The sequence below is a fragment of the Spea bombifrons genome, chromosome 13 (genome assembly GCF_027358695.1).
Source record: "Spea bombifrons isolate aSpeBom1 chromosome 13, aSpeBom1.2.pri, whole genome shotgun sequence".
NCBI classification, from domain to species: domain Eukaryota; kingdom Metazoa; phylum Chordata; class Amphibia; order Anura; family Pelobatidae; genus Spea; species Spea bombifrons.
In genome coordinates this window covers 6866391-6887654 of record NC_071099.1, presented here as the reverse complement: position 1 = coordinate 6887654, position 21264 = coordinate 6866391, and the positions used below count along the sequence as shown (strand labels likewise).

Here is a 21264-nt window from a genome sequence, read left to right as displayed (position 1 = left end):
AAGCGAAGTTGGTGGAGCTGAAAAAAAAAAGAAAAAAAGAAAAAAAAAAGAAAGAATTCTTACCTGGGAATTCCTTTTCCTTGTCCATTTCCAAGGTGGCACATGAGAAGAAGGCTCTGCCTACCAGGTAGGGCAGGAAACACTATAAAAAAAAGGAGACCTCCCCCTTCCTCCCCAGTGTGGTTAAAAAGAAAGACTCAGACAAATAAAAGCCAAACAAGGTAAATTTAATGGGTGGGAGAAAAAAATGTGCCACCTTGGAAATGGACAAGGAAAAGGAATTCCCAGGTAAGAATTCTTTCTTTCCCTTGCCATTCCAGGTGGCACATGAGAAGAATTAGCAAGATAGGGAGGGAAGGATTCCAGTCTGTAGGACACAACGACCAAATTGAGACTCGTCTGAGAGATGAAGATTCAGCCTGTAGTGCCTTACGAACGTATGAATCGACCTCCAGGTCGCTGCCTTACAAATGAGAGACGGAGACACCCCGGAGAGTTCAGCCCAGGAAGTCGAGACGGATCTGGTCGAGTGAGCCTTCAGGCCGGAGGGAGGTACTCTTCCCGCAGAGACGTAACACAAAGTGATTGCGTCTTTAAGCCAGCGGCTCACGGAAGCCCTGGAAACTGATCTGCCCTTGCGGGTCCCCGCAAAGGACAGAAAGAGAGAATCGGATTTCCTCCAGGCAGATGTACGTGAGAGATAAGACAGGATACATCTCCGCAGGTCTAGCGAGTGGAGTTCCAGTTCTTTGGGATTCTTGGGATCCGGACAGAGAGTAGGCAGGACGATCTCCTGATCCGAATGGAAAGGAGAGACTACTTTAGGGAGAAACTCCGGTGGCAAACGAAGGATAACGCAGTCCGGCAGAATCCTGAGGAAAGGTTCTACTCTGGAGAGAGCCTGGAGCTCGCTCACCCTCCTAGCAGAAGTGAGGGCTACTAGGAGGACAACCTTGTAGGTGAGCAGCTTTAGAGAGATATCCTCTAGAGGCTCGAAAGGAGACGTGGTGAGTTGGTGCAACACAAGGTTAAGGTCCCAAGGCGGGACCGACGGACGGAGCCTAGGGCGAAGTCTACACATTCCCTTAGAAAATCTGGAGATCCAAGGATGGGAAGCCAGATGGAAGTCCAAGAAGTTGCTCAGTGCCGAGATCTGGACCTTGATAGTAGCAGGTTGGAATCCTTTATCAAAACCATCTTGAAAAAAGCGCAGCACCTCACGGATAGATGGAGGGGATACTTCGTGCACATTGCACCAGGCGATGAATGTTTCCCAAACCTTCTGGTACTTGGTGGTCGTAGAATTTTTGCGGCTGGAGAGAATGGTGTTCACCACTGGTGCAGCTAATCCTTTAGAGGTCAGGATCTCCCTTTCAGAAGCCATGCGGAGAGGTTGAATCGGGAGGGATCTGGGTGGAGAACAGGACCTTGAACGAGAAGATCCTTCACCTGAGGAAGAAGCATGGGGTTGTCTATGGACAAGGTGGTAAGGTCCGAGAACCAAATTCTTCGAGGCCAGAAAGGAACAACCAGGATGACTTTTTGAGGGTTTTCCCGAATTTTCCGGAGCACTCTGGAGATAAGGGGAAGCGGAGGAAAAACGTATGCGAGATCGAAATCCCAGGTCTGCGAGAGTGCTTCCAGGCCTCGGGGACGGCCGACTGGTGAAAGAGAGAAAAAACTCCTTTACCTGAGTGTTCAGATGCGTGGCCATCAGGTCTATCTGGGGAGTACCCCATTTCTTTGTGATGAAGGCGAAGACCCTTTTGTTTAAGGACCATTCTCCCGGAGGTACTGAGTTCCTGCTGAGGTAATCCGCCTCCTGATTCAGTGAACCCTTGATATGGACCGCGGAGAGAGTACAATGACTGAACTCCGCCCATCGGCAGATCTGAGCAGTCAGGGTCTGCAGGCGTCTGCTTCCGGTGCCACCCTGCTTGGAAAGGTAGGCCACCACGGTGACGTTGTCCGAAAGGATCCTGATGGACTTGTGCCGCAGGATTGGAGACCAGAATCTTAGAGCCCTCCAGACCGCCAGCAGTTCTAGAAGATTGATGTGCCGGCTTGATTCTTGAGGAGACCAGGTTCCCTGGGTAATATGGCTTCCCATGACAGCACCCCAGCCTGTCAAACTGGCGTCGGTGGAGATTACCACCCAATCTCTTGTCTGCCAAGGGAGTCCCTGTGAAAGCTTCCTGGCTGACAGCCACCAATGGAGTGACTCCCGAACGAAGGGAGAAAGCCGGACCTTCTTGTATAGGGACGTCCTGGAGCGATCCCAGTGATCCAGTAAAAACTGTTGAAGAGGTCTTGCGTGAGCCAGTGCCCAGGGAACTGCCGAGATGGAGGAGGTCATTAGACCGAGCAAAGACATGACTGATCTGAGGGACACTGACTTGCTCTGTAGGACCGCATGTGTGAATTCCCGTAATCTTAGGATTTTGTCCTGCGGGAGAAACGTCTTCTGTACTTCTGAATCGAGGATCATTCCCAGAAAGGTCCGACGTCTGTTTGGAAGTAACTTTGACTTCAGAGAGTTCACCAACCATCCCAGGTTGTGGAGAGTCCTGAGGGAAAACTCTAGATGGGATTGGAGCAATGATGCCGAGGCTGCAATTAGGAGCCAATCGTCCAGGTATGGGACCACTTTGATGCCTCTTTGCCTCAGGAAGGCCACGACCACTGACATGAGTTTCGTGAAGATCCGTGGTGCTGTAGCAATTCCAAAAGGAAGGGCCCGAAGCTGAAGATGACGAACACCTTGAGGCAGTGTAACGGCCAGACGGAGGAATCTTTGGTGGTCTTCCCTGATGAGGACATGTAGATAGGCATCCCGCAGGTCTATAGTGACCATGAAGTCCCCCGATGAAATAATTTCTGTGGCGGACTTCAGGGATTCCATCCGAAACCTGCTGTATCTTAAACAGGCATTTACCAACTGTAGGTTGATTATTAATCTGAATTTCCCGGATGGTTTTGGCACGACAAAGACGTGGGAATAGGTTCCCTCTCCTATTTCTAGATGAGGCACCGGGACTAGAGCCCTTTCGCGAATTAAGTTGTTGAGTGTGGAGAAAAATCCCGCTCTTTTCCAAGGGTCTGCGGGAGGCATGGACAGCAGGAATTTCTGGGCAGGTAGGTGAGTAAACTCCAGTGCATAGCCTTGATTGATGATGCGAAGGACCCAGGGGTCTGAGGTGATCTCTTCCCAGGCATGAAAGAAACCGGTTAACCTGCCCCCTACTTGAAGCCTGCTGGCGTCAGAACCTTCCTGATTTGCCGTCTCTGCCTCTGCCTCTTCCTCTCTGGAATCTACCTCTTGCGTAGGGTTTACCCCGAAAGGACTGGTAGTCTTGATTGGAGGTAGAGGGCCTGTAGAACTCCCTGTCTCTTGGAGCTCTATAATAATTAGACCTGAAACGAGGTGGTCCTTTCCTCTGAGGTAACCAGTGCTTGTCGCCCGTGGTGGATTCTAGAATCATGTCGAGGTCGCTGCCGAAGAGGTGATTCCCCTGGAACGGAATGCTGCACAGCTTGTGTTTTGAGGCATTATCTGCAGACCACGACTTAAGCCAGAGCGCTCGTCTAGAAACCGCTGAAAGTGCCGTAGCTTTAGCAGATGCACGGACAGATTCAATGGAGGCATCGGAGATGAAGTCAATTGCTAAGCAGGTGTCGGACAGGTTTCTTGCGACCTGCTCAGTCCCAGGAATAGCTGCCAGGTCTTCCACCGCTTGTTGGAGCCAGATCTTAATGGTTCTAGAAGTTGACGCTATTGCAATGGCTGGACGAAAGTTCGCCGCTGCTGCCTCAAAAGCCCTCTTGGCGGCATTCTCAGCCCGCCGGTCCATGGGGTCTTTGAAATGGGACGCGTCCTCCATCGGAATGGCTGTTTTCTTCGTAGCCTTGGCTACTGCGGTGTCCACTTTCGGAACTTCCCAGGCATCAGAATTCTTACCATCAAAAGGGAACAGCTTTTTGATTCTGGAAGACGTTAAGAATCTCCGGTCAGGATATCTCCACTGCTCCGTGATTATTGCTGAAAGTGAATCGTGAACTGGAAAGGTCTGCGGTTTCCTAGAGTGACCCTGAAAAGGATCCGGTTTTGAGACTGGTATGTCATCCTGTAGATTCAAAGTAGATCTGACTGCAGAGATGAGCTTCCCTGTTTCTTCGACTGGGAAGAAAAAGGTTTCCTCTTTAATTTCCCCCTCCTCATCCGAAGACTGGGGGTCATTCGACTGGTAGTCATATTCCGAAAAAGGAGCCGAATAATCTTCCAGGGTATCTGGAAGAACATTTGGTGGACCCTGCTGGTAAAGTTGATGCTGAGGCACCGGCACCTGAGTGGAGCTTGCCATGGCCCGAAAACAGTCAAAGGTAGACTGAAGTTCCCCCTTCAACCAGGAGGTAAATTCTGATGCGGAAACTTCTTTAGGCCGAGAGCAGGAGCTGCACATTTTGGCCGTAGGGTCGTGTAGGGTCTTTTTACAGGAAGAGCAGGCTTTGTGTTTCGTTTTCCCCACAGACTTCCTATGCGGGGAGGCCTCAGGAGGAATGTCTGGATTTTTGTCCGACATGACTGAGGAGAAAAAACACAAAGATGAGAACACAGAAAGCAATGGAAATAGCCAATGGAAATCTCCTTTCAACCCAGGAGGGAAACACCTACTTGAAAAAGGCAATATACAATCCTCAGGCACAGGCAGGCACAAAAAAAGGAGTAGAGAATGCAATAATACAGCACAGGAACGAGAGCAAGGAAAGATCTTACCCATTCTGGCGTTTTTATAGAGGCATTTAGGCGCCCAGGCCCAGAAAACATCACATCCGGAAATTCCCCGTCAATTGACCTCTCGTGACCCCGGACGCAGTGCCGGAAGTAATGCAGAGAGGAGATAATGCAAAACGGGTGCCGTGAAACCGGCACAGCCGGCTATAGAATCCTGCTCGCAGTGCCTCCGGAGCGCTGTCCTGCCGTGCCTCACGCTGAGGATTCTCCCTCCCCGGGACGGAGAGAACCGGAGCCCGGGAATGCACGTCCCAGTGAGCCCCCTGGGCTGTGGGCAGCATATAACGAGGGACTGAGCCTCGAGTAACCGCGAGGACCGCGGAGTTTACAGCCTCCGAGGCTGCCGCATCACCCTGGATCCACCGGGATCACTATCGGGGATTGGAGAGAAAGGATGCCCCCCCGGGGCTCCAAGAAAACAAAAAAGAAGGGAAAAGGTAAGCTACAGCCTAACCGCTACCTGAGTAGGGCAGGAAACAACACTGGGGAGGAAGGGGGAGGTCTCCTTTTTTTATAGTGTTTCCTGCCCTACCTGGTAGGCGGAGCCTTCTTCTCATGTGCCACCTGGAATGGCAAGGGAAAAAAGATTCACATTGCAAGGGGGGTGGAGCTATGTATTTTCTGTCATTGACAGGGGTACAGCATAACACCTATCACTATATACTGAGGCACACATAGACTGGGGTACAACATAACACCTTTCACTATATACCGAGGCAGACATTGACGGTGGCACAGCATAACTGCTATCATTATATACTGAGGCAAACATTGACGGTGGGGCAGCATAACACCTATCACTATATACTGAGGCACGCACTGACGGTGGCACAGCATAACACCTATCAGTATATACTGAGGCACAGCACAACATCTATCACCATACATTGAGCCAGACATTGCCAATAATGTAGCATAACCCCTATCACTATATACTAAGCCAAACATTGATGTGGTGTAGACCTACCACTTCAGTGTCTGGCTTAGTATATAGGGATGCACCGAAATGAAAATTCTGGACCGAAAATTCAGCATTCACTTGACCGAAACTGAAAATGCCCCCCCCTTTAAAAAAAAAAACAACCCACTTTATTAAAAATAACACACCAAAATTGGACAAAAAAACCCAACATCATCATATATATAATTGCTAACGGCAATCACACTCCTATCATGCCCAGGCAGCCAGTACATGCTGGAACCTGGGCATCATATTAATGTGATTACAGCCTCCCTATGCCATGCTACCCCCTCCCACATCCATGCTATCACACACACACTCATTCACAAACATTCAGCATAAACTACAGCATAACATCCATCACTCTCACACACTTACTAATCCACCCTCACTTAATGTTTTCCTACCTTTCCTCTGTTACTTTTCCTCCTCCTCTTCGTTCTTCCTCTTGCCTCTTCTTCTTCTGTGTCCTGTCCTTCCGGTGTAGCAAAGACGGTGGACGTGGCTTCAGTGCTGTGTGCCGGGATCTGAATCAAATCCCGACGCACAGCATCAGTTGACGTGCGCGTCGCAAGGGAGCAGGATCGGAGGTCTGCATTAACAGACCTCCAGCTCCCTTGATTTATTTTAAGCCGGCTGGGTCGAGTCCTTCAGAGAGTCGAGTCCTTCAGAGAGTCGAGTCGAGTCCTTCAGAGAGTCGAGTCGAGTCCTTCAGAGTCGAGTCGAGTCCTTCAGAGTCGAGTCGAGTCCTTCAGAGTCGAGTCGAGTCCTTCAGAGTCGAGTCGAGTCCTTCAGAGTCGAGTCGAGTCCTTCAGAGTCGAGTCGAGTCCTTCAGAGTCGAGTCGAGTCCTTCAGAGTCGAGTCGAGTCCTTCAGAGTCGAGTCGAGTCCTTCAGAGAGTCGAGTCCTTCAGAGAGTCGAGTCGAGTCCTTCAGAGAGTCGAGTCCAGTCCTTCAGAGAGTCGACTCGAGTCCTTCAGAGAGTCGACTCGAGTCCTTCAGAGAGTCGACTCGAGTCCTTCAGAGAGTCGACTCGAGTCCTTCAGAGAGTCGACTCGAGTCCTTCAGAGAGTCGAGTCGAGTCCTTCAGAGAGTCGAGTCGAGTCCTTCAGAGAGTCGACTCGAGTCCTTCAGAGAGTCGAGTCGAGTCCTTCAGAGAGTCGAGTCGAGTCCTTCAGAGAGTCGAATGAAAAAACCTCCTAAATAGATTCTATTTGTCCTGAGTTTAGAAATACCCAATGTTGTTATGCTTTTTTTTTTTTTTGCTTTTTTCTGCACGTTATGGGGCAATAGGTACCAGTAGCGTTTTGCTATTTCAAAACCATTTTTCCCCAAATCTGGTCATTCTGTCCCATGTGCTATTTCGAGTATCTTTGAAGCCGGCCAATGCAATTTACCACATCAAACCATATATTTTTTTAAAATAGACACTCAAGGTATTTCAAATGCTGGTATTTTAACCCTTTCCATGCACTAATTCTACCACTAGCCTTTGTTAAGCTTTATGGTAGTCAAAAATGTTTGTATTTTTTTCCCCCACACACGTTGTACTCCAGGTATGTCCCTGTCAAACAACACCCCAATATGTGTTCAGCAACATCTCCTGAGCGCAGGGATACTCCACATGCATGGGTTTTTGGGAGTTAAAAGGCCACCTTTGTGAAGCGTGTATTTTTTTTGCCGTTTAGACATCTGGTCAGTCTGTGGCCACGTGCCATATTTGGGACATCTTTAAAGCCAGCCAATTCAATTTACCCCATCAAATCAGACATTTTTTTAAACAAGGCACGCTACGGGCATTTATAATGCCAATATTTTAACTCTTTCCATGCGGGAATTTAGGGGTAATTTAGGGGCAGTTATGGTTGATGGGGTGTTTAGGGTTAATTTAGAGGCAGTTATGGTTGATGGGGTATTTAGGGTTAATTTAATGCTGATGACTGAGGGTTAACTTAATTAATTTAATAAAGTTAACTTAAGGTGCAGTTAGACGTAAAGGTGGGCAAACTAAGTGGAATCTAAATCCTGGAGGCAGTGAAGATTATTAATGTATTTATTTATAAAAGTATGGTGTCAGTGATATTCTCTGTAAGATTCGAATCTTTGAACGACTCTCTGACTCTGAGTCATCGTTCCTCTGTGAATTAATGAGCTGTAACCTGATCCCAGAGTCTGTGTCTGAGTGCTCTGCAGATTACTCATTCTAGGATCAGGTTACAACTGCATGATTCACAGACTGAACTGCTACAAATGAATCGTTCAGTCTACTGAACCGATTCATCCAGATCACTGAAAAGAATCGGATCAAAAGAACGATTCGTTCATGATCCGGACATCACTACCACTGATATGAAACCGTCTGACAGCTTGACTTCAGTCCTTTATACTAACGGCTTCTCAAAACGCAATCGTATGTGTTTTCTATCCACTAATCTTCTCTTTTCTGACCATATAAACACCGCAAACCCCAAATACCCCTTCTGAACTCCAGCTATTAAAACAAATTGGTTGATGTGGTTTCACATATGAATGCGCGTTATGTACTACTAACCGAATCTTCCACCATTTGCTCTTCAAGCCTTCGTGTTCCTAGAACATGCGGGCATCCCTTGAAAGCAAAGTCCTCCAGCTCCGTCAGCAGCCTTTCCTTCTCTCCTCCTTCCGCCTTTACTATCTGCTTCAATCTGAACTGCACTTGGGCGAAGTGTGAAGTGAGGGCCAATAATGACGAGCTCAGTAGCTCTTGCTCGCTCTCGAGCCTTTGGAGTTTTTCAATCAATTCCCCGGATGCGGATCCACAGCTTAGCCGCCCAGACTCTTCTACCGCACTGGAATCTGCAGATGCCGTGGTTAAGATCAGCTCATTAGTTTCCTCTGCCACTGCTCCGACAGGAGCCCATCGCTCCCCGGTCACGGGCTCGCCGTCGGATACAGACATTTCGTCGGCTGACATGACTGCCTCCTGCCGTGCTAGCTATTCCGCCATGCCAGCGGAAAGAAAATATTTTTGCTGACGTCATAGAAAGGGCAGGGATTTGTACAGGTACACGCTACCATAACGACTGTGAAAGCCAAATCATTTCCGGATCTTATTAAATCAGGCATTTTTAATATTTGTGCGTTTTTTCCATAAACAATATGGTCATAATTTAATATCGGATTAGTCTGTGTACTCTACTAGTCCCCGTCTCTCCCCCGGTCTCTCTGTCTCTCTCTCACTCTCCTATAAGCAGTAGTAATAGGCGAAGCCGCCACTAGAGGGTGCATTGAATCATAAGTGGACCTCACTGCTCGCTCTTACAGCTGGATGGGGTTCTCCCCTTCCTCCATGGTCGCCGCTTTGGTTTGAATGGGGGTCTCCCCCTTCTCTGTGGTCGGGTCTGGGTCTTCCCAGTGATGGCTGTGGTCAATTCAATTTAATCAAACCATATGTTTTTGAAAACAAGACACCCCAGGGTATTTGAAATGCAAATGCCAAGATTTTTTAGGAAGGTACAGTGCAAATTTTATGAATTGTCTTTAAATATTTTTTTTACATTTTTTGCACATATTTTCTTTTAACCGGATGATTCCTTATGATGATGTGGTGACATCATTGGGGTTTTTCGTATTTTTTAAAAATACATCACTTTTTTTTAAACTTTTTTATATATACCGTATTTGCTCGATTATAAGACGACCCCGATTATAAGACGACCCCCCAAATCTGAATATTAATTTAGGAAAAAAAGGAATAGCCTGAATATAAGACGACCCTATAGGAAAAAAGTTTTACCAGTAAATGTTAATTAATCTAAACTATTTTTTTTATAAAAGCTATGATTGAGAAAAATATTTTGGTTTTATTTCCTTCTATTTTCCAACCTGCCCCCCAGTTATGCACATCTGCCCCAGAAATGCCTTATTCCCCCTATATGCCACTGTGCCCCATGATATGCCTTTTAACCCTCTAAATGCCACTGTGCCCATGAAATGCCTTTTAACCCTACATGCCACTGTGCCCTATGATATGCCTTTTGACCCCCTATGTGCCACTCTGCCTCCAGAAATGCCTTATACCCCTATATGCCACTCTGGCATTTAGAGGGTTAAAAGGCATATTATGGGGAAGAGTGGCATATAGGGAGCTGCGGGGGATCTGGATCTTAGTCGTCGCATAGTCAGACCTATTTGAGGTCTGATTATAAGACGAGGGGTATTTTTCAGAGCATTTGCTCTGAAAAAAACCTCGTCTTATAATCGAGCAAATACGGTATTTTATAAATTCATGGTCGGCTGCAGTACCTGCAGGGTGACCAACCTACAGGGGAGCGTAAAGTTTTACTTTATAGCACGCTCAGCGGATCTTTAGACACAGAGCCTGCTTCATTTTGTTATTTTGTGACAATTTAGATTTTTTAATTTCACTATTCTATGTGTTTACTTAGTTCACTTAGCTGGAGTTCACTTTCTTTGAAGAAGCTCAGATGTCTGTTCCGGAAAGCAGTCAAACGGCACCCTGTTTTTCGGGTGTTCTTGATGCTGCTGAATGCCTTGATATTGAGGCATTTCAGCAACGCTGGCAGTGATCACATTATTTCTCACAATATTCTTGTAAGAAGCTTTTGGCTGTTACCGTATTTGCTCGATTATAAGACGACCCCTCAAATTTTGGATCTTATTGGGAAAAAAAGAAAATGCCTGAATATAAGACCACTGGTTTTGTCATAAAAATAGTTTAATCATTAACATATAATAACCAGATTATCTGTAAAGTAGCAAACATGTACAAAAAGCACTCTCCTCTGGATGTGGAAGGAGTTGGCATGTCGCTTGAGCACTCTCCTCTGGATGTGGAAGGAGCGGAAGTCATGATGGCAATTTGTAATCAGAATACGGTGGGGTGGCAGGTTTGCTGTCTAGATACTAGAAACCATAACAACAAGAAGACGCTAGTCATGCTATTCTGTTACTTGTGAGACTGTGAACCCCAGGGAGTTGATTGGCATGGCATCTGGCAGGGGAGGGCTGGCAGCCTAAGGCCTGGGGGGCAAGTCTAGTCAACTGGCCCATTGCACCATCAAAGCGGCTGCGAGCGACATTGAAAGTGGCCGTCGTGCGGCAGTCACTCCAGCAGCGCCTAATGAAATTAAAGTGGCCGGCGTGGACGCACCGCATGCCTCAGCTCTTCATCACACCCCTTTTAAGACGTGGGAAGAGGAGCTGAGGCATGGCCATTGGGTCTGACAGCCGCATGATGCAGGGGCGTACCTAGAGTATTTGGCACCTGTGGCACCCCCCCCACACACACACACTTTAAAACTGCATAGTTTCTATGGTTAGGCAAACATTGACAGGGGTACAGCAAAATTGTTATCATTATATACTTAGGGATTACGCAGCACCACCGTCAATGAGTGCCTATACATTGAGCCAGACACTGACCCCTATCACTATATACTAAGCCAAACATTGATGTGGTGTAGGCTTACCACTTTAGTGACTGGCATAGTATGTAGTGGGGATGCACCTAAATGAAAATTCTGGACTGAAACTAAAAATTCAGCATTCACTTGGCCAAAACTGAGAAAAAAAACCTTTAAAATACTTTATTAAAAGTAACACCAAAATTAGACAAAAAAAAATCAACAACAATATTAACATATATATATATATATACACACATATATATAACAACAATCACAATCCTATCATGCCCAGGTTCTAGCATGTGCTGGCTGACTTAGCATGATAGGAGTGTGATTGCTGTTTGCAATTATATATATACCGTATTGGCCCGAATATAGGCCGCACTTTTTCCCCCCACTTTGCGGCCTATATTCGGGGTCTAGCGTCCGACGCCCGGACATGCAGTCCAGGGCGCCGGGCAGGCAGCGGGGTTAGGATACAGATCCCCCGCAGCGGTGCAGGGGACCTGTATCCTACTGTCCGATACGCTCAGACAGCCTCCCCTGCCAGCACATCCCACGGGGGGAGTGCCGGCACGGGAGGTTGTCTAAGCGCATCGCGTGGACGTTCACCGGCATTGAACGTCTGCACAATGCATTTTACACCCCCCCCCGACTTACCAGAGCAGACTTCCGGGTGTCTTGCAGAGCCGGCGGAAGACATCTACGCAATACGCGTATACAACTTCCGGTGCCGGCACTTCCGCTGAGTGCCTGCTGGCACCGGGAGTTGTATACACGATGTGCATAGATGTCCCCCTCCGGCCCTGCAAGACACCCGGGAGTCTGCTCTGGTAAGTCGGAGGGGGGAGGACAGAGTGGCAGCATATCTCGGGGGGGGGGACAGAGTGGCAGCATATCTCGGGGGGGGGACAGAGTGGCAGCATATCCCGGGGGGAGGGACAGAGTGGCAGCATATCTCGGGGGGGGGAGAGGACAGAATGGCAGCATATCTCGGGGGGGGGAGAGGACAGAGTGGCAGCATATCTCGGGGGGGGAGAGGACAGAGTGGCAGCATGTTTTTTGGTGCTTTTGTAAAGAAAAAAACTTTTTCTTTAAAAAAGCACTAAACTTTTAGGGTGCGGCCTATATACGGGGGCGGCCTATATACGAGCCAATACGGTATATATATATATATATATAGATATATATATATATATAGATATATATATATATATAGATATATATATATCTATATATAGATATATATATATAGATATATATATATAGATATATATATATATATATTAATACTGTCATTGAATTATTCTGTCCAATAAAAGTGTTAACACACCGAAGTTGGACCAAAAAATAATTTATAACAGCAATCACACTCCTATCATGCCTAGGCAGCCACTACATTCTGGAATCTGGGCATGAAAGGAATGTGATTACGGACTCCCTATGCCAAGCTATCCCCCAACACTTACACATCCATGCTATCTGAAACCCTCATTCACAAACATTCAGCATAACACCCATCACTCTCACACACTTACATTCGGCATAACACCCATCACTCTCACACACTTACATTAGGCATAACACCCATCACTCTCACACACTTACATTCAGCATAACACCCATCACTCTCACACACTTACATTCAGCATAACACCCATCACTCTCACACACTTACATTCAGCATAACACCCATCACTCTCACACACTTACATTCAGCATAACACCCATCAATCTCACACACTTACATTCAGCATAACACCCATCACTCTCACACACTTACATTCAGCATAACACCCATCACTCTCACACACTTACTAATCCACTCTCTCCTACCTTTTCTTCTTTCACTCTCAGTTTTCCTCCTCTTCTTCTTCTTCTTCTTCCTGTCCTGTGCACTGAGCGCGGAAGACGGTGGGCGTGGCTTCAGTGTTGTGCGCCGGGATTTGACATCAAGTCCCGGCGCACAGCCACAGTTGCTGCGCGCATCATTTCTGAAGGCGTGCCGGCATGGTGGCACCCCTCAGATGAGCGGCAGCCAGGGCGGACCGCCCCCCGCCAGGTACGCATGACGGCCGCACTCAATCCTGCTCGCGGCCGCTTAGTTTTTAACTTTGCGGCCGCAGCCGCATTGAATGTCGTCCGTCCGGCCCACCGGCCCGGATTTAGGGCGGCCTGGGGGGCAATTGCCCTCCTGCCCCCCGGCCCAGCCCACCCCTGGCATCTGGGTACAGCTGCTATGCAGATTATACATATGGATCCCTGGGGTGGAGCAATTGGAGAGCGGGGTGGGCCAATGCTCCATTTCGTGGAAATTCCATGCCAGGTTTTCCAGGAGGCAAGAAGTCCACAAGATCCGGTCCGGGATTCCTATGGGGCCGGCGTTAGGCACAGGTGCTGGACATTAAAAACCCCTGGAGCCTGATACTCAGAGAGACTGTTGGAGGAAGAGGAAGTTCCCTGTGCTCCCAGGGCAAGGAGAGGCCCTGAAGAAGACAATCCCAGAGCTAAGTGAGGCAATACCTGCCTGGACATTTTGTGTGTTGTCTGGGGGAGGTTTTCCAGAGCCTGGCGTAGCTGGGTCTGGCTGGGAGGTTGAGGTAGTGGGTGATTAGGCTGGTCAGTCTGGACCAGCATAGTTCAGTTAGAGAGGGCTCCAATTGGGAGCTAGGTTTTCTTTTTATGATTTGGTTTTAGGGGTTTGAGCGGTTAAAAATAAAGCACTGTTTTGCTTCAAACTATTGTTCCTGACTCTGATTGCCCTAGAGGACTGTGCTTAAGACCCCTAACTGTGATGTTATGGCCCTGCCAGTATGTTTATGTAAAAGGTCCTCTCAAGTGGAAAGGACTGTGAAAGGTTTGTCACATACTGTATATGGTAAGTGTATCTGTAAAGTGTTTGCATACTCTGTAGTGTTGTTTTGATTCTAAATAAACTAAATTACTGCTTCGTAATGTACAACAATACCAGCATTACTGTGTTTTACATACGGTGTATTGTAGAATGCCCCCAATTCAGGCATGTCCAAAGTCCGGCCCGAGGGCCAATTGCGCCCCGCATTCCGGACTGATAAGGCCCCACAGATAAGTTGCCCAAATATAGATCTGTTTTTTTAATATTAAAGGCAGAGTGATTTAACAGCTGTTTAGATTTGTCATCCAAGTCACAAAATGAAAAGCATGCTGTTTTCAATAAACTTTGCATAAAATAGTTAATTTGCATTTAATTTTAATGGTTCAAAGAATGTCAGGCAAAATGGTCGGCCCTCGCACATGTTCACTTCATCAAATCTGGCACTCTTCGAAAAAAGTTTGGACATGCCTGCCCTAATTGAACCGGCTATACCAGGGGTGTCCAACCTGTGGCCCTCCAGTCCTGCTGTAGTCCTGCTGCAGGTTGGACACCCCTGAGACTGTCCTACCTGACAGTCTGTGCTCCTCTTCACAAACCTTGTCTTATAATCGAGCAAATATGGTAATACCACCACAACTGTTCTAGCACTGCATCATCCAATGACTACCTCATCCCAGATACAGTATTCATTTAACAAAAAAAAATGCTCACAGTTCATGGTGCAAAGTGGTCTGCCAGTATGTTTATGTAAAAGGTCCTCTCAAGTGGAAAGGACTGTGAAACCAACGGGAATAATGAAATCAGTTCTTACAATTAAATTGGGTTTCACTCTGAAGATCCCAACCAGCATTCAAGTTTCTGCGATTAATCCTTTGATAAAATATGCAGATTGAAATAAGAGTAAATAACACAATACCTTAACCCTTTCTCTATGCCTTATGTTTGTCACCCCATTTCCCTCTAGAAACTTGCGAGCAGGGCTCTCTCCACCAAATGTATCGGTTTGTCTTAGTCTGTCAATTCTTGTCTTGTCATATCCCTTGAATTAATGTATTGTATTAAGCGCTGCGTAAACTGTTGGCGCTATATAAATAAAGGATGATAATAATAATAATAATAATACTTTTCCTCTCACTGACTTCTGGGCCTAGAAAGTTTTGTCCTCTGAAGTCACTACAAATTCAGGAGGGCATTTTATCTCTGGATAAGTAAACATTAAATAAATCAATTTATTACTACAGTAATTACAGTGCACAACACCCAGACACACACACACCAGGAGAGGCTCTACCACACCGACACCCAAACACACACACACACACACACACACACACACCAGGACAGGCTCTGCCACACCGACACCCAAACACAGACACACCAGGACAGGCTCTACCACACAGACACACACCAGGACATGCTCTGCTACACCCACACACCAGGAAAGGCTCTACCACACCGACGCCAAAACACACACACCAGGACATGCTCTACCACACCGACACCCACACACACCAGGATAGGCTCTACCACACAGACACCCAAACACACACCAGGACATGCTCTGCTACACCCACACACCAGGAGAGGCTCTACCACACCGACACACACACACACACACACACACACACCAGGACAGGCTCTGCCACACCGACACCCAAACACAGACACACCAGGACAGGCTCTACCACACAGACACACACCAGGACATGCTCTGCTACACCCACACACCAGGAAAGGCTCTACCACACCGACGCCAAAACACACACACACACCAGGACATGCTCTACCACACCGACACCCACACACACCAGGATAGGCTCTACCACACAAGTGTCTGCGCACCCAAATAATAAGTGAGTAAATTATATGTGCAACACAAAAATAATATGTACAAAAATACCCTTCCAGCGAGAGTTCCCACACACAGTATCCAAAAGGTTCATATATAAAAGGAAGAGAAAAGAAAAAAAATTATGGTGGCATGCACCAGATGAAGCGATAAGCGAAACGCGTAGTGCGTGTTGACGACATCGGGAGGAGGAGTAGCATTACGGAAGTGGATCAGAGGACTAAGACGGCGTTTCTTTGTGGTAGCGCTGCTACGAAGTTTGAAGCCTGGACTCTGTGACATCCGAAACGGAGGACAACAAGTTTGCCTTTCTTTTATACATTAAAATTATCGTTTTTACCTACTCCCCTCCGCTGCCTACCTTCTTTATCTACAAGTACCAGTGTGGGATAAAGAAGCTCCTAAGGAGATCATCACACTCTATGTATGGGCATATTTATGCCCTTTAAATTGTAAGGGTCCGATCTGCTTAATAGCGTTTTTTTAAAAACGTACTTTGATATACTACACCATAATTTTTTTTCTTTTCTCTTCCTTTTATATATGAACCTTTTGGATATTATTATTTGGGTGCGCAGACACTTGTGTGGTTTTGATTGTATTTAATTTGGAACATTTTGGGGAGTTTGTTCCTGTGTTTTTGCAGCACCACTTCACCAGAAGGTGTAACATTTATATTTAATTAGAATATTGCGCTTCACTTTTTTTGTATTTTGTCTACCACACAGACACCCAAACACACACCAGGACATGCTCTGCTACACCCACACACCAGGAAAGGCTCTACCACACCGACGCCAAAACACACACACACACCAGGACATGCTCTGCCACACCGACACCCAGATACCAAAAACAGGAACCAGTTCCAATGGTAATGGGTTCAACAGCAAAATAACTAATCCAGGTCACAGTCCAGGGGTCAAGGGCAGGCAGCAGACAATAGCAATCCAGGTCACGGTCCAAGGGTCAGAGGCAGGCAAGAAGTAATCCAGGTCACGATCCAAGTGTCAGAAGCAGGTGGCAGACAAAAGGCAGAAGACGGTGTACAAACCAGGTCAAAGAAGCAGGGTTCACAAGGACAGGACAACAGCAGCAGAAGCAGGAAGACACAGAAGGCAACTAAACAGCTGTGAATACCTGAGCACCGCCATCATGGTGCCAGGGGCTTTTATCGGACTGGCAGGCACCTCCCCCATAGCTCCACCCCTCTCTTGTTCCAGCAACGAAGGGGTTAATGGAGAAACACTGCCCCCTGCCTGTTCTGGCAACAAACGGCTTCTTTATGGCACACGGAAGTGCCACCAAACACACAAGACACATACCAGGAAAGGCTCTGTCACACCGACACCCAAATACATACCAGGACAGGCTGTGCCACACTAACACCCAGACAGGCTCTGCCATACTGAAGCATAAAATTTTTATTTTCTACACTGCTTTGACATTAACTCCACCTATTGTATTTTTTGTCCCCTTGTGTATTGATGCCCCAGCCAGGTCCCCCTTTAGTGTTGATTACTGTCTCCCCCCCCACAACACAAACTTGTGTATTGCCCCCAGCATTGATTTACCGTATTGAAAGGCAGAAAGCCTGCTTGGAAGGGCCACGAAAGGCAGAGAGCCTGCTTGGAAGGGCCACGAAAGGCAGAGAGCCCGCTTGGAAGGGTACGAAAGGCAGAGAGCCCGCTTGGAAGGGCACGAAAGGCAGAGAGCCCGCTTGGAAGGGCACGAAAGGCAGAGAGCCCGCTTGGAAGGGCACGAAAGGCAGAGAGCCCGCTTAGACAGGACACAAAGCAGGGAATCCACTTGGAAGGACACAAAGCAGGGAACCAGGAACGGTGCAGGTGCAGGTGCAGGTGCAGGTGCAGGTGCAGGTGCAGGTGCAGGTGCAGGTGCAGGTGCAGGTGCAGGTGCAGGTGCAGGTCCAGAGACTTCAATACAAAGGCCCTGACTGAAAGGCAGGGCAGGTTCATAAAGGCAGGGTAATCCAGGTAACAAGGCACAGCTGGATGTATTGACTAGGGCTCAACCCAGGTAACAAGGCACACCTGATCCTAGTAATGAGTTCTGAGTGCTCCAGAGAGCGGAGGGTGGCCACTAGAGGTAGCAGATTTAAATGCCACAGGTATAAAAAAGCCATGGTTCAGGCAGCAAAAAAGTGGTTCCTGACAGCCACACTCCCCCCCCCCAATTTAAGTCTTTAAAGTGGGGATGCGGCCAATATTCGGGGTCTAGCGCAGAAATGCGCAATTCATATCTCCCAACCGGGCAGGCAGCAGGGTTAGGATACAGATCCCCTGCAGTGGTGCAGGGGACCTGCATCCTACTCTCCGATACCCTGAGACAGCCTCCCCTGCCGGCACGTCTGCTCGATGTGCTTTAACAATCTCCCTTGCCGGGAATTCCCCCCGTTTTGTATTATTTATTTTTTGCATGATGTCCCAAGGCAACCCCCCCCTTGAATATGGGTCTGCTTTCATTTAACCCCCTATTTTTTGGTAATACTTACATTTTTGTGTTTTTTTTTTCCTGCTCTCCTCCGACGTGACGATCCTCTCCCTGTCATGAGGAACTCTTTTAAACCCCTTTTAAGACGTGGGACGAAGAGCTGAGGCACGGCCATTGGGCGGCACGTTGCATGCACGACGGCCGCTTTAATTTCATTAGGCGCTGGCGGACGCAGCCTCACTGCCGCACCACAGCCACTTTCAATAACGATCGCAGCCGTTCAGGGGCTCTTTTGAACTTTGCAGGCGCGTGCTTTGATTGTTGGTCTGCCGACCGCCCAACCCATGGACCGGCCAGCCCGGGAAAAATTTCACGGTATCCCGGTGGGCCAGTCCGGCCCTGGCTTTCACACCTACAGCTATACCACTCTGAATGTGTCTGATATCGGAAGCCAAACAGGGTTGGGCCTGGTTAGTACCTAGATGGGAGGCTGCCTGGGAATGCCAGGTGTTGTAGGCTTTTTCTTTTCTCAAAGGCTGGGGAGAGCTTTTCCCCATGTGTTTCTTGCTCATCATCAAAGCTTTACGCCCTTATTTAAACCTTCCCACCTTCTCTGTCCTGTCCCAGGACTTAAAGTGCTGCCTTTGTGACAAGCAGCAGCAGAAGAAGAAAAAGAGTGAAACAAGAAGTTTTAATGCCTACAGCCATACTTCCCTGAATGCACCCGATCTCGGAAGCTAAGCAGGGCCGGGCCTGCATAGTACGTGGGTGGGAGACCACCTGGGAATACCAAGTGTTGTAGGCTTTTGCTTTTCTCACAGCCCCGGGAGAGCTTTTCCCTATGTGTTTCTTGCTCATCATCAAAGCTTTAAGCCCTTATTTCCACCTTCTCACCTTCTCTGTCCTGTTAATATATCAACAGGAGAAAAGCGGGGCAAATAAGCACCACTGTGTAAATTTCGGGGGTATAAGGCATATTAGGGGGCACAGTGGCATTTTGGAGGTATAAGGCATATAAAGCGGTACAGTGGTACAGCGGTATGAGGAATGAGGCATATCTGGGGGCAGAGTGGCTAAAATAAGAGGGTGAATAGAGAAATGCCATTGTGAGAAAGAGATAAAAGTGTTAATGACACATGTTAATGTAAATTTAAAGTGTTTATTTTAAATAAATGAAAAATGTGCATATTGTTTTTTTGTCCTGTGAAACCAACGGGAATAATCAGGTCTTACAACTAAATTGGGTTTCACTCTGAAGATCCCAACCACCATTCAAGTTTCCGCAATTAATCATTTGATAAGATATGCAGATTGAAATAAGAGTAAATAACGCAATACCTTTACTGATTTCTGGGCCTAGAAAGTGTTTTCCTCTGAAGTGACTACAAATTCAGGAGGGCGTTTTATCTCTCCTGTAAGTACAGTGCACACACCGACACCCAGACACGCACACCAGGACAGGCTCTGCCACACCGACACCCAAACACACACACACCAGGACAGGCTCTGCCACACCAACACCCAAACACACGCCAGGACAGGCTCTGCCACACCTACACCCAAACATAGTAACATAGTAACATAGTTCATAAGGTTGAAAAAAGACCAAAGTCCATCAAGTTCAACCTATATACATATTGTGTCCCTACCGTGTTGATCCAGAGGAAGGCAAAAAACCCTTATGAAGCAGATGCCAATTGCCCCATACCAGGGGGAAAATTCCTTCCCGACTCCAAATATGGCAATCAGAATAAATCCCTGGATCAATGTTCTGTCCCTATTAATCTACTATCCATAACTTGTGATATTATTGCTTTCAAGAAACACGTCCAGGCTCCTTTTAAACTCTTTTATTGAGTTTACCATTACCACTTCCTCTGGCAGAGAGTTCCATAGTCTCACCGCTCTTACTGTAAAGAACCCCCGTCTGGACACACACACCAGGACAGGCTCTGCCACACCAACACCCAAACACACACACACACCAGGACAGGCTCTACCACACACACACCCAAACACACACACCAAGACAGGCTCTGTCACACAGACACACCCAAACACACACACCAGGACAGGCTCTTCCACACAGACACCCAGACACACACACCAGGAAAGGCTCTACCACACCGATACCAAAACACACACACCAGCATAGGCTCTGCCACACAGTCACTGAAATACACCCAGGACACCCAAACACACACACACCAGGACAGGCTATACCACACAGACACCCAAACACACACACACACACCAGGACAGGCTCTGACACCCACACACACTCACACACCAGGAAAGGCTCTACCTGTCAGGCACCACCCTACTCAGCCTGGATCAAGCAATAATTCTTCACTTTCCTGTTCTCTTACAACCACTAATGGCCACCCTTCCCTCTCTGGAGCACCCAGAACTAATAGCCTACATCAGCTGAGCTTTGTTACCTGGGCTGAGCCCTGGCTATATATACCTGCGCTGCCTAGCAGTCAGGACCTTTGCATTACAGTGTTAGCAACCTGTTGCTGTGGCTCTGTATCTGGTCCTGAATTGTTCCTGGCATCCTGCTTTTGATCTTTGGCTTATTGGATATTAACCACTCTCCTGCCATGTGCCCTGCCAGAGGACTTCCTGCCGTGTGCCTTGCCAGAGGGCTTCCTGCCGTCTGCCCTGCCAGCAGGAAGGCCTGCTGGTCTTAGATGTGATGACTTGGTGCTGGCACAGATTTGACATCTGGATACAAAGTCATGTATATCCTTGCGCATGGAAGGCCACCAGAAATTTTGTTTGATGAGGTCCTCTGTCTTTTTATAACCTCTGTGGCCCGATAAGTGAGAGGCATGATGTTGGTGTAGCACTTCATGACAGAGCAGCGGTGGTACATATATCTTGTTAATATGGTATAAAAGACCCTCACACGGTAACAACTGGGGTATGTTAGGTGGCAGAACATTATG

At 47.6% G+C, this 21264-nt stretch overlaps 1 protein-coding gene and 1 pseudogene across 1 annotated transcript in view; one reads left to right on the top strand and one right to left on the bottom strand.

Moving 5' to 3' along the window:
* Positions 1-8720, bottom strand: part of RUNDC1 (RUN domain containing 1) — a 46093-nt gene extending 37373 nt beyond the window's left edge. The window contains exon 1 of the mRNA XM_053453929.1: positions 8303-8720. Within this exon, the coding sequence (XP_053309904.1) occupies positions 8303-8704 (402 nt within the window). The 5' untranslated portion in view covers positions 8705-8720. The remainder of the gene's footprint in view (positions 1-8302) is intronic.
* A 10289-nt stretch (positions 8721-19009) lies between these two features.
* Positions 19010-19118, top strand: LOC128472147 (uncharacterized; annotated as a pseudogene).
* The last annotated feature ends 2146 nt before the right edge of the window (positions 19119-21264 follow it).